Here is a 13,539-nt window from a genome sequence, read left to right on the forward strand (position 1 = left end):
TGACCTATGGTCTCCTCCAACCCGTTTATAGCCAAGGACTGAGGTTGTACTTTGGGCAGGTGATGACTCCTTGGGCATGGACCCAAAAAAGGTGGTTAGAGGACCGGAGGGGGTTATTTGACCTTGAATTAGAGCTGTGATAATTTTAGCTGAAGCCAAGCACATGGGGACTGCAAAAAGCTGCAGTCACGTGAAAACACAAAACTGTCCCATGGTTCTCCGGATCCCACCATTGCTCCCAGCGAGAAGGGATGCTGGAGAACACCAACCCAAATATTCCACTGGCAAGGGACAGTGGGGACTTGCAGCATCCTTGACTCTGCCATGGATATACAGGATTATTCAGGTCTAGACACACCCTGGATGTCTCCCCCCAAGCCATTTTCCTTGTCTACTCACACGCTTGTCCCTAGAGAGATAACGGATCTCATCTCTCACATTGTAGCACCCTACACAACCCAGGTCCCAGTGCTTTTATGGTATCAGCAGCAACCACCACTGCCGTACGGCGATGGGCAGTCATGCTCATCCCAGCCAGCACTTGCCGGGTTTCCAGGCAGGCAGCAAAACAAGGCCACGTCTCTTTGACCCAGGCAGCTATTGCCAGGATAGCCCAATGTTCTCCTGGGAGAGGTCAGGAAGCCGCCAGCCCCACAGTTACTTACTCTTCAGGTTTATTCAGCGTGCCTCGATTCATGGCTGCCATGCTGTTATCCGTCCAGGGGATCTGCTCCCCCATTCCCGGCTGTCCAAACTGGTGATCTGGCACCCCCATCTCCAGCTCAGGCATTCCTGGGGGGGAAAGCAAGATGGGGGGAGGAAAAGTTAGTGTGTGGGCAGGATTTGGGTGCTGCTGGGGAGACTGGGCAAGCTCAGAGCAATGGGAAGCCAACTGTGTCCTAAACCATCCCTAAAATGGATGCCAAGATTCACCAGTTAGGGCTCTTTTCAACCCAAAGTTACAGATATCGGGTGTGGTTTCCTAACTATTAATTATAAGCATGAGCTTCTGGGTGAAAATCTATGCAGATGCAGATATATATGACCCTGCGTACCCAGTATGTGCAAATGTTTTTAAAATGTTGCCCTTTTCAGAACATTTCTAGCAAGATTTTCAAAATTTAGTGAAGTTAAAGGGTTTCTTCTTGAAGGCAAATTGTTACCACTGAAGATTTTAGCTTAAAAAGTAGCCCACACCCATTAGCATCTTCTGCCTCTCTTCTGGAGAAAAGTTAATTTGCACAGGGAAAGGAGCCAACGCAATTAAATTAAGTTGTAACAGAACCTGGAGCCCAAGCCCAGGACAGAGAGATTTATGAGGCTGGAGACTTTACGTCATCCCATTTGAAATAGGAATTGGGATTGAAGATCAAACGGCATCTCAGCTGAACCAGCCTGTGGAGATCCAGGGAGATGGAAACTGGAGGGGCAAGCGCATTCTGGCTGGGGTGGGATCTCCGCCACATCGGGATGTGCTATCGGTGGCTTCCCCTATGCCAAAACCCCCGAGTTTCTAAGAGAAGTGCCGATGAAGGCAGTTGCTAAAGATGAAAATCTCTCTTCTTTTAACCAAGCTCAGCTGTGCTGATTCTTATCCCAATAAAATACATTATTTCCTTGAAAATGTCTGTGGTTACCCAGTGCCCCGTGTCTTCGCTGTTGTCACAAGGAGCCACCAGCTTCATGTGCCACCCAGACTGTGGTGTTTGTTTCAAAAAAGAGAAAATAAGAGCCCTAAGAGGAGGGAAGGGAAGGAGGTCCAGCTCACGGACGCTTAGCATCCCAGCACACACACCAGCACGGCGGCTCCAGCCGAGCACTCCTCTATTTCTTGAAATTTCTTAAAAAACAGCCTTAAGGTTGCTTGGCAACAGGTAGATCCCGATGGTGCCAGCAGCAGCTCCAGCCAGGCCGGGGAGGCTCGTGGCACAGTCATGGTGCAGCCCATGCCCAATCCTTCCTCGACTCACCCAAAAATGGTTCCCAGGCTCATTGATGCTGAAGATTGTGGATTTTCCCAAGCAGAGCATCATTTACCGGGGTGTGGGTGACCCTCCTCGAGGCAGCCAGACCTGGCCGTGGCTTAACGGGTATCGGGGCAGGATGTAAAATAATATTATATAGCTGCAACTCCTACAATGACATAATGTGCAGGGCTGATTTCTGCCTCCCCTCCTGGAGGTGACTCAGAGGAGGATGAAAGCTCTTGTGTGATGCTCTCCTTCTCAAGACAAGCTGCCCAAACCAAGAGCTTCACAGGATTCAGAGGGACCGGTTCTGTGCAGGGCTATCCAGAGCTGTAATAAGCACCAGTCACTCGCATCCTGCATCCGTGGGCTGGTGGGAGTCCCACCCTATAAGTGGGGCCAGAGCTGTGCTCCGAGGCAAACGGTGTGCGGGATGTAGGGCTGATGCTCTCCTGGAGCCTGGCCACCATCAGAGAGGGGACAGCGGATGAATCCGGCATGATCTTCTAGTCCCACGCTATCATCGTGAGAAGATGAGATCTGGGTTATTTGCTTTCTGCACCTGCAGGCAAGATGTTGTACAGCCCCAGTGCACAGTGGTAAGCAAGGTTCCTCTTCCAGACCATGTTTAGCATTGCTTGATGCATCGAGGGAAGCATCAAGGGAAGCAGAGGAAGGCGGAGAAGAAGCATCCACAACCCAGGCTGGAGCCCAGGCTGCCAAAATGGCTCATGGCAAGGTCTGCAGTGTTTTGCCATTGGTGATTTCAGCACGGTGAGATGAGACTGTTGCTTCTGCAACTCTTCTCCTGACACACCAGCTGTGCTCCAGGTCTCGTGAAAATTAAACCTCGACCAGAGCCAGGGGAGCCTGAGGTGCTGTCACCGCTCGGGCGAGGGGATGCAGCCTCCTCTGACTGCCTCCCTGGGAGCTGGGATGGACAGAAAGGTCCTTCTTTTGTCTGAAACTATACCGATGCAAAAAGAGAGAAAAGAATAAGCACAGCTTGGAAGCTCGCTGCTTGTGAGAAGCTGGTGGTGAACAGCGATGCTCGAGCTCCACCCTGCAATGCCTTTTCTCCCATGGGACTCCCTGGAAAGCCTTAGCATGACCTGGAGAAGGTGGAGAGGAGCGGATACCTGTGGCTGTACATACCTGTGTCGGGTGGGAAGGGGTTTGGTGCGGTCACCGTGCCCCTGCCCTGCTGGGATGGCCCGCGGGTGTGCGGGCTGCTGCCGTTGCTCGCAGGACAAGGAACCGGCCTCAGCTGCGCTGGCTCCAGGGGGTCGCAGAACTCAAACGGGGTCCGACCAGCCTGCACGCCCTGCCCGCTGTTCATTGCTAGAGATTCGTTAAATTATTAAAAAAAAAAAAAAAAAAAAAAGCACAAGTCAGATCTATTCCCAAGGCTTGTTGCAAGATCACCGGCACTCGGCAGATTCCTTGCCCTGCCAGGAAGGGAGCCGGCATCGGTAAGTTTGGAAGGTGAGAAGGGGGTCGTGGTGGGATGTCACCTTGCTTAAAGCTGAAAGCTCAGTCCCATGTGTGGCTTGGTCACCCACAGCGACCCTGGGGGAGCCCCCCTGGGTGACAACGGCCCCTGGGCAGCACCACAGCATTGTACTGTGCTGTGTGAAGGTTAAGGGGATCCGGGAGACAGGCTGGCACCCAAAACCCAGTAACTGGAGCTTAAAATAATCAGCTGGGCATAAAAACTAAAAATAATCAACTGGATGTAAGAAAGGCAGGGGGGATGGGGGTTGCATCCATCTAACATACATAGACAGGGTTTGAACACTGCTAAAAGGAGGGTATCAGGACCACAGTCAATTCCAGAAGCTGAAGTGCAGCTCTCTCGCTTGATGTAGCCACGTCAGCCAGGCTCTGCTCCCTCCGGGGATGACCCTGGCACAGGAGCCGTGCCTCCCTTACGCCTGGCAGCTAGAGGGAAGCCTCAGCAGCGATGCTCCCTGTGCTGCCTTCCTGCCTGTGCAGCTCTCATCTATCACCTGCTGGCTTTAAATCAATTAAAACGATGTCGTTAAGCCTCACATTATTCTGATTTTTATTTAGATAGGGTTTTTGCAAGTTCAGCTGCAGTTTGCCATCAGGGAGCACGTCTTAAATACTCATGTTGAACTTGCAAGCCGGTGGCCACCAGCCACGGCAACCCCTCTCCCAGCCAGGAGCATCTCCAAATCCTCGGGGACCGGCTTAGGGGTGCACTGCTGCCGCCCCACACAAGTTAAAACCCAACGGCAGCGCCTTCAGCGAGGCTCGTGGTGGATCTCCTCGGCGGTAACTGCTATTTTAGACGCTGTAACCCAGGAGGGCAGCAGCTGGCATTTCAAGCACTCGCACTGCAGCCCCTGCCGTAAACGTGCTCAGCCTCCTCCTCGCTCTTAACTTGGATGCAGGATTCCCTTTCCTCCAAAGGCAATAATCCCTGCTCTTAATTATGTCAGAGCATTACAAGTGTCCCTGCTGCCGAAGGTACCAACTGTCTCAGCCCTGGGGACAAGAGGGTCCTTGGCAAGGAACTATTAGGCTTGAGCAATAAGCCTAATGATGAATTCAGCTCGGAGGTGATGGGCGAATCGGTCCACGCCTACAGCTATGGGGCGGACAGCTTCTTTTCACCAGACATTTCCCCGATGGAGGGAAGGCACAGCACGGCTCCCCGATGCCTCTGGGCTCAATGCAGCCATCACTCATCACCCTTCCCACATCCATCTCTTACGCCCTGCCCTGTACATCTTCTTTTAGCCGATACTCCAATTTATGAGACCCCAAACTCTTCCCCTATGATTTACTGCAGGAAGGGAGATGTTTCAGCCCATAGCACTTTGCTCCAGAGCCTGCTTGCAGCTCGCAGAGGGTTTTTTGTGGGGGTTAGAGACCTGCAAGCCATTGCTTGGCAGTGTGATGCTGCGCCGCCCTCGGGGGGTCCCCCCTGAGAGCCCACTGCAAACCCAGCCTCCCAGGTGAGCTTCACCCCACTTCACAGCACCATTTTGGCCATGCTTACACCACCGTGTTGCTTTTCCTTCTGCTACGATGCTCCTACCCTTTTAAAGGCTCCACTTCTGCAACCCGAGTCCTCCGAAAATATCCCAGCCCTGCCTGCCAGAGCCGCCTCGCAGGCTTCTTGCTGGGCTGGGACCCAAAACCTCCTCATCTGCATTTGCTGAATAAGTAACAGGAGGATTATCCCTCCCCGGGTAGGACGTGGACCAGCAGCTAACTGGTTTATACTGGGCCCTGTATTGCTGCTCGCTCTTCCTTCCCTCTGCTCTAGAAGCTGCACTTCAGCATTCAAGACTCAGCGTGATTTGCAGCGGCAGTGATACGGGGGATGCAACTGATAATTATATCCATGAAAAGTCAAGCACAGGACAGGAAAAGCACCACAGGGCTGGGACCGGCTCTGGCATACTGCCCCAGGGACGACGTAGTACCAAAGGGGACAGGCGAGCATCCCTCGCGCCGTGGGTCTTGGGGCTGGCACGGGGACATCCATCATGGCAAGTGCGTGATGTGGGCTCTGACCAAGCATGCTGTGATGGCAGGAACCACTGGGTGCAGTTATTTGGGCAAGTTTCTGCTGCAATTGGTAAAAGCTTGCTTTCCCTGTGGCGGATGCGGGTGGTTAGCTGGGAATAGCTGTGTCTCTGTTACCGCCCAGCCTGGGGAAGCCCATCCCGAGGAGCCCCAGCTTGAGCCTCCAGCCATGAGGTCCATGTATGCTTTTGCTACGTTAACATGTATTCTGAATTTATTATTTGCCTGCAGGCTCCTTCAGGAGAGAAATCTTAATTTTTTCTTTGGTAAAACTGCTCACTTTGGAAAAAAATCAGGTCTTTTTTTTTGTTGTTGTTGCCTAAAAAAGAGGTCCTGATGCTGCACCCAAGTCTATTAAGTCTCAAATCCCTGTCTGGAAGCAACAGTGCTGCTTTGAAACCTCAAACACCTCTGGGTGAGCCTGCCTGCTCCCTTGTGACCAAGCACGCATCTTGGGGGGACTGTATCCTGTCCTCTTACTCCCATCACGGCTGTTTGCAGGGGGACCACAGGGCTCGCTGCCACCAGCCTTGCACCAGCCTGCAAAGCCTAGGTCCCCCAGAGCATCACCGCGGCCAGATCCAGGATGGTGGTACCCCAGCAGAGCCGGTGATGGAGAAGAGTCTCCCCTCCCACTGCCCAGCAAGGACCCAATTTGGGGGGCGAGCGCTGGCATTTCCCGGGGGTGGACACGTACGGTTGAGTCCCGTGGGGGCTCTGGCAGCGGTGCTGGGCTGCAGGGGGGCTGCCAGCATCTCCGGTTTGACGGCGACGCTGGTCACGCCGCTCTCGCTTCTCTCTGGTCCGCACAAGCCGGGCAGCTGAGCCGCCTTCTCCAGCGAGGGCAGGAGCTGGTCCAGCTGCTCCAGTTCAGCAGCAAACTAAGGAAGGAAAAAAAAACCCCACAGGTGGGTGATTCAGCCCAAACACAGCATCAGCGAGACCAAGCGCTGTTTTCACATGTACGTAGCCCCCCAACGCTGCTCTCGCCAACCCTTCACTTGCCGAAACACCGAGCATCTCACATGGATAGAGAACCAGCCCTGCATCCTCTGCCCGGCTAGATGCAGACCCTGGGAGGACAAGGACTGTCCCCCACCGCACATGGGTCCCCACCCCGGAGCCCGGTCCTCGGCAGCAGCTTTGAGATGCTCACATGGTGCAATTAGCATAATTATTAACGGTATATATAACCTCCAGCTGTTTTAAAATGGGACATAATTTGCTTTATTAATATACACATGCTTACACTGAAATGATAATAATAAAAAAATGGTCTTTTCTAAGAAACAGAAGTGACTTTTTGGAACAAGTGCCCAAAGCTGACGCCGGCCTCGGGCATATAATTACCCTCAATGGGGTAGTAAAATGTCATTCAGCTTTTCCAGCCTTCATCATGGCTAAGAGCGGAAGAGTAGATGTTTAGCCCGGGGACTCAAATAAATGGGAAAGTTACTGGGAAAGGGATTTGCACCAGTGGCTGTAATAGCAGCGCTGTAAAGCAGCAGGTTGGGATTAAAGGGGCTGAGATAAATGAGCTTTGGCTAAAAAGAAAAATATCTCAAGGGAAGCTAAATGCTTTAAAATCTAAGGACACATACCACTTCCAGAAGAGCCCCCCCCCAGCGTTAGTGAAAGCCTGGCCATTAACACGGGGTAATTAATAGATAACTTGATAGCGCTATGGAAAATCTTTATATTTGATAGAGGGAACGATGCTCCAGTCTGGAGAAGATGGAGAAATCTGGGAGGAACTGGTACCCTGGCTTTGACGAGAGGCTCTGCCATCAGCTGAGACGTGAGGCTGCAGCCGACAGCCCCTGCCCGGGATAAATAGCCGGGAGGCTGCTTGCTTGGGCATCCCTGGGATGCCTCTGCACTTCCCCGGCTGACGGTGCAGCGTTAAAGACCTCTCACCAAGGTGACAGCTTTGTCCCTTGCCAGAAGAAATCGCGGGAAGTTTCTCTCTAAATCCTAGCTGGAAAGATTTCATATCTCAGCTAAAATCCTCCAAACCGGTGGCAATCCCAATCGCCACTGCAGCTGCTTCCAGTTTCACCTCCACAATGCACAGGTCGGCGCATCGCGAGGACAAAGCCCGGGGCGGCTGTGGGAAGCTCAACCTTGGGATGGACCCTCCAACAATGGTGGCTCCATTGAAACCACAAGCCCAGACCCCGCTCACGCTCCCTGCCATGGCACAGATTTCCTTCTTGACCTTCACCACTCTTTTTTCCCCTTTCCTACAGTCTCATGGTAGCACCTGGGTAGATGAATTGGTATTTTTAATATACATGACAGGTCACGTGCTTTTTTTCCTCTACAGCGGCATTTTGTGAATTACATGGTATTTAGACAACGCTGATGATGAAAAGTGCTCCGCGAGCAGCAGGCATCAATATTACAATTTATAACAGACTAACCAGTCTTTTTCTTTTCCCCCATATCCCTTCCATCAAATCCTAACCCCAGAGCCCTGAGAAGCAGAATATCCTCCTAAACCCAGGCTCACAGAGAGAATTAAATGCAGCAAATTCAAGTCCTGCAGCAGAAGTTTGCATGTCTCAACTCTTCCAAAAAATGTAATTTCTCAACCAAGCAGAATTTCTTTAAAGCTCAGGTTTGCAAAAGGAAGAGAACTGAGGCGAATGGGAGACATCCATGATACGGCAGAAATACATCTTCTCAACTTCATCTCCTCCTGCAGGGAGGTCATTTTGGAGGCAGAAGGAGAAGAAGGGCACAGAGGGAGCTGTGTGCACCCAAACCAGACATTAAGCGGAGATAAAACGGGAGCAGTGAAGTTCTTGCTTTGCTCGTTGGGTTTGTGAAGAGGTTGGAGGACAAAGAGGTGGGAATGAAGGACACGTGGTGGGAGCAGGGTGCTTATCAGTTGTTTTCTGGAGCACCCAAACTTGCACCTGGAATCTGTGCCCACTTTAATGGGTATTTTATTTCTCCTCCACGTCTAGAAAATGAACGGTAATGGAGGGCTGGACCAGCTCAGGCCATCCAGTCTTGCTCGGAGAAGGCTCAGATCTCCACAACCTATTTCTGTCCCCAAATGGGTGAGAAAACCCACGGCGCGAGGGATGGAGGCTCAGGGTGGCTGAATATTTCTGAACAGCTTCTTCTTCCCCAAACCTCCAGCTCCTGGCAGAAACAAGGTTCCAAAATCAGAGCCAACCAAAAGGCAAACCAAGGGACAGCGCCTCATCTCTGCCCTTCATCGCTCGCCCAGCTGGCTCATAGGATGCCCTACGCGTGAAATCAGCCTGGCGAAGACAGAGATGCTTCCAGGTGGTACCCACTCAGCCAACCTTCATCCCTGGCTAGACCTTCCCATGAAGCGGAGGCACTTCTCCCAAGCCACTTGGGCAATGAAATTCTTGCACCAATTAAATAATCCCACGATTTTATTGCAAACTTCAGATCATCTGAATTTTCTGTGGAGCCCTGGTTCCTGGAGGCAGCTATTTCCATAAGGATCTCTGGCTCTCTGTCATCACTCCTCTTTTTTTCTTCTTTTCGAGAAGGATTCTACCCTGCTTGCAAAAACAAGCTGAAATGTAGATTCAGAAACCAAAAAAGCAAACGAAAAAGAAGGTAAAACTTTATTTTTCATGGAATCACAGAATGGTTTGGGTTGGAAGGGACCTTCAAAGACCATCCAGTCCAACCCCCTGCTGTGGGCAGGGACACCTTCCAGTAGATCAGGTTGCTCAAAGCCCCATCCAACCTGAGCTTGAATGCTTTCAATGATGGGTCATCCATGACTTCTCTTTGGACTCCACGTCCATGTGTGTGGACGGTGGAGGGAGCTGAGCGCTCCCACGTGCAGGCAGCGCTGCCTCCTCCCCAGCATCCTGCTCAAGGGCAGATAGAAGACAATCTGAAGAAAAGTTTCCTCTTCACCTAGTTGAAGTCCAGCTCATACCTTGAAGCACAACGATGAAGAGCCCTTCCAAAACCTTGCTTATTATTTTCCTTCCATTTTTCTTTAACTCTTCTAATTCCTATTAGCTCTTTCCCAAGCCCTACCCAAATATTTTTTGTTCTCACCCCACAAACAGGTGGCTCTGAGCAAACCCAGAGCGTTTCTTTAGGATAAATCTGGAAAGCAACTAATTCCTTCAAGGCTGAAGGTGAGCTGCAGAGCCTGCCCCACAATTAATGTTGTTCCTAAGTGACATTTTGATTCTTAAAATAAACACACAAGAAAACAAAAATCTAGCAAGTGCTAGATTTTATTTGAAATGGCAGCTCCCTCTCCCCACACCACACCAAAGCAGCCTGTAACAGAAAACACGTGGAAATGAAACTCTGTCCTTAGCTGCGGAGCAGTGAAGCGTTGTTCACTCCTCAGAAAATGCATTTTAAGACTCCGCAAACCCGCTCCAGCCTCTTTTATTAACTCTTTGGAAGCACTCAGTATGGTCCAACATATAATCCTCACGCTCTCCAGCTGCCTGGGGAGGGATACTTGGAACTGAAAAGCCACGAAGGAGCCTAAAAAATGCTCGGCTGCTTCCAACAGTGCAGGAGAGGGGCTTATAAACACATCCAGGCTTGAGTCATCCAAGCTCTGAGTGCCTGTTTGCAAGCAGAGCACAATTAGCTAGCATAGCCTCGTTTAATTAATAGGGCTTTCTGCCCTCTCCAAAGGATGGAGTACCTGGAACCATCACGGATGATCAGCAAAGTGCCTGCCTGCACCCCCAGCCGGCGAGTGAATCCTGCACATGGATGTCTGGGAGACCAGGCAAGCAAAGCTCTTCCCGTGCCCCAGCATTTTGCCTAATTTTGGCTACAACCATGCTCCCCGACACGCTCCCAGCTTCGTGAAAGCAGATGGGGGCAGCTCCGTATGAGAGCCCGTGCATCTCCGGGCAGGAGGCTGTGCCTTCTGCAGGAGCACCGCGGTGGGGACCCAGCTCACTGGTGGGTACCAGGTTCACTGCCCACCTGAAAGCTCCCATGCGCCTCCCAAAATAAGCGCGTCTTGCCTTGGGTCTCCCTCATCCAGAGGCACGTTAATCTAGATGACGGATCTCAAATGGGAGATGATGGGGGAGGACGTACCATCCAGCAAGCAGACGACACCAGGAAAGTACGTTATAGAAAGAGATAAGGAGTTTGATTCCCACTCGCCTATAGGATAACCGACCGCGACTCCCAAGCCAACTGAGCCCTTAACCTTTTTAAGAGACTTATTGTGCATTTGTCATTCGAGGCTCTCCAAGCGCTCTGTTATTCATCCCATATCTCCAAACGCCGGCAGCCTTATTTGCCGCAGTCAGTAAGCAGGCGATCAGCCCTCCTCTTCATGTCAGCCGCTCTCTTCTCTTTGCTTAAAAAGGATTAAGCAGCCTTATCCATGTTACCATCTCCCCTGGCTTTCAAAAATAAGAAATCTCTTCTATTCATAGCTGCATGTAATGAATATTTATACACCCAAATCTCTATTGCAGAGATCTGTCACTGGATTATTCAATTTAATAATACTTTTAGGATAACTAAAAGGCCCGTATAATTGCTAATCTCAGCCAACAAGAGGGCAAGGGATTGAAAATTCCCTGGGACACAAACCCTGAATGTGCCCAAAGATGCAGAATTAAGAACCTTTTTGCATGACAACACGCACGTGGTCTCCTCACTCAAGCCCACTACCTGCAGTGATGTGCCAGGTTTCTTTCTGATTTTTATACACCTCAGTAAAGTTTCTCCCTTCCCCCCACCGCCTTGAAGATCTGAGCTGCCAAAACGTGAAGCATCTGGACAAAAGGGGATAGCACTGCTGCTGGAGAAGGTGGCACCAGTGCTGGAGCAGGTGGCACCAGTATTGGAGCAGGTGGCATCAGCGCTGGAGAGGGTGGCACCAGCACTGGAGAGGGTGGCACCAGCGCAGAAGGCTGTGGCAGCCACAGGACATCCCCCCCCCACTTCTCCCAGCCCCACCGCCTTGCTGCAGAGAGAGCACGCCAGCAGGTTTGGGGGAAACTGCCCCCAAAACACGACTTGTCAAGAGCATCCCACCAGCACGGATGCAGATGGGTCAACTCACCTGGCCCTGCGTCTCCAGCTTGACCTCCTCCGTGGCAGGAGGTTTGGCGAGCGGCACCGGTGCCGTGTTACAGGGCTCCATCTGCTCTGTCTTCTCCACCTTCACCTTCACATCATCCAGGGTCAGCGCTGGGGCTGCAGCAAGCTCCTTCTCATCCTTGTCCAGCAGATAGCGCAGGAGCTGGTGATCCTTGACGTCTTTTTTCTTCAGCGCATCCGGCTCCAGTTTGATGTCCGGGGTGCCCGGCAGCTGGCTCTGAGCCGTGGGGGTGGTGGTGGGGTTTGGGGTGTTCTCCTTCTTCTCGTGCTCCATGGCCAGGGTGGTAATATCGGAAGGGCTGCCCTCCTGAAGGAGTCTATGCAAAATTTTGTGCCGCTCGGTCAGTGAGCTATGGGAGGAAGGGCAGGTGCTGCTGGGAGGGTTGCTGGAGGCCAAGGTGCCGGCAGTGCCCGCGCAGGCTAACGAATCTTTGCAGCTTGTGTCCGCATCGGCGTGTCGAAGCTGCTGCTCCGCCGTGGTGGCCAGGAGCTGGACCAGCTTATGGCTGGTGGCTTGGGAGCACTTGCTGTCCCCCTCCGAAAGCCTGTCACCGGCGTGCAGCATGCCTGAGTCCAGCGGTTTGCCATCCCCCGAACCGCCGTCCGACTGGATCATCTCGCTCAGGATGGAGGCGATCTCTTTGCTGTCCTTCGACTCCGCTTTCATGGGTTGCATGGCGAGGCGGCCGGGCGAGCTCTGGGAGCTGAGCTGTCTCAGCACAGGGGGTGGCGTGGAGTAGCCCACTGGCGTGCTGGGACCTTCGGTCAGCCCCTGCATAGAGTTTATGGGGGCACTGGGAAAGGGTCTGGTGCCACCGGTGCCACAGCTGCCCCCACTGCCGCTGTTGGCCATGCCCACGGGGGAGTGCATGGTGGGCATGGTGGGTGAGAAGGGATTGCTGGGCACTCTGGGTCTGGGCACCAACCCTGGGCTGACCCGATGCCTCGGGGACATGAACTGCGGTGGGGTAATCCCTGGACTATTCATGGGGGAGCTATTGAGGTTCAAAGTGTGGTTACTGTTCTGGGGACCGGCTTGTCCCTGGCTTAAGGCAACGTTGGCTCCTATCTGGTTCCCAGGTGAACATCCAAAGCTGGTTTGGCTGGTGCTGGAGTTGCTGTTATGGAGGCCGGCGCCTGGCTGCTGGTTCACGTTGGTGGCCAACATGCTGCCGTTGGAGGGAGGGATGGAGGGCGGCAGGGCCATGCCTTGCCCCGGGGAGATGCTGGGGTTCAGCGAGGGACTGACCCGGGGAAGGGACATTGCAGAGTTAGTGTTCTCCTGCGGTGAGAGCATGCCGTGATCCCTGCGGGAGACGAAAAGGAGAGGAAAAGTCACAAGAGGCTTTGCCCAGACCTTTAGTGTCGCTCAGGCAGCTCCTGCCCCCCGTCCATGCTGCAGAGCTCTGAAGCCTGGAGAGCAGCAGCTCGCAAGCTCTGGGGGTCCCAGCCTTCCCATCTCCACCAGTGCTTCTGGATCCACTTCAGTCACACGGATGGAGTGCAGCAGCTTTAGCATCTCACCAGAAACGTGACTGCTCGGGATCATGGCTGCTCACCAGCTAAACCCCGAAGGCATCACCTTCTCTGGATCTTCTGTTCCCACATGGCTGGAGGACAACCATGCTCCAACAGCATTCCCCTCTGCCCCAGCCCCCTCGCGTTTCCCCAGCACGACTCAGCTTCAGAGCCTCACATCTCCCTGTCCTGCCAGTCTGTCAGAGCCTCTCCCTCCCCAAATATTTTAAGTTCTCCAGGGCAAGGCAGAAATGTGAAGCACGTCTATAAACCTCCAACTGAACTCCTGGGGCCACCTCTTTGCAAAACAAGAATAATCAAGAGCAACAGAGCTGCCAGATTCCCCACGAGGATCACATCTCCAAACCAGCACTGCAGACCACCAGTGGAT

General features: G+C 52.7%; 1 protein-coding gene across 5 annotated transcripts in view; it reads right to left on the minus strand.

Moving 5' to 3' along the window:
• Positions 1-13,539, minus strand: part of NCOA1 (nuclear receptor coactivator 1) — a 184,977-nt gene that overhangs the window by 13,342 nt on the left and 158,096 nt on the right. For all 5 annotated transcript variants that reach the window (XM_052809163.1, XM_052809161.1, XM_052809162.1 and 2 more), the window contains 4 exons: positions 11,593-12,937; positions 6,226-6,409; positions 3,123-3,308; positions 666-792 (listed from right to left, as the gene is read on the minus strand). In XM_052809163.1, coding sequence (XP_052665123.1) covers positions 666-792; positions 3,123-3,308; positions 6,226-6,409; positions 11,593-12,937 — 1,842 coding nt within the window. The remainder of the gene's footprint in view (positions 1-665; positions 793-3,122; positions 3,309-6,225; positions 6,410-11,592; positions 12,938-13,539) is intronic.

This window comes from Harpia harpyja, chromosome 15, assembly GCF_026419915.1.
Source record: "Harpia harpyja isolate bHarHar1 chromosome 15, bHarHar1 primary haplotype, whole genome shotgun sequence".
NCBI classification, from domain to species: domain Eukaryota; kingdom Metazoa; phylum Chordata; class Aves; order Accipitriformes; family Accipitridae; genus Harpia; species Harpia harpyja.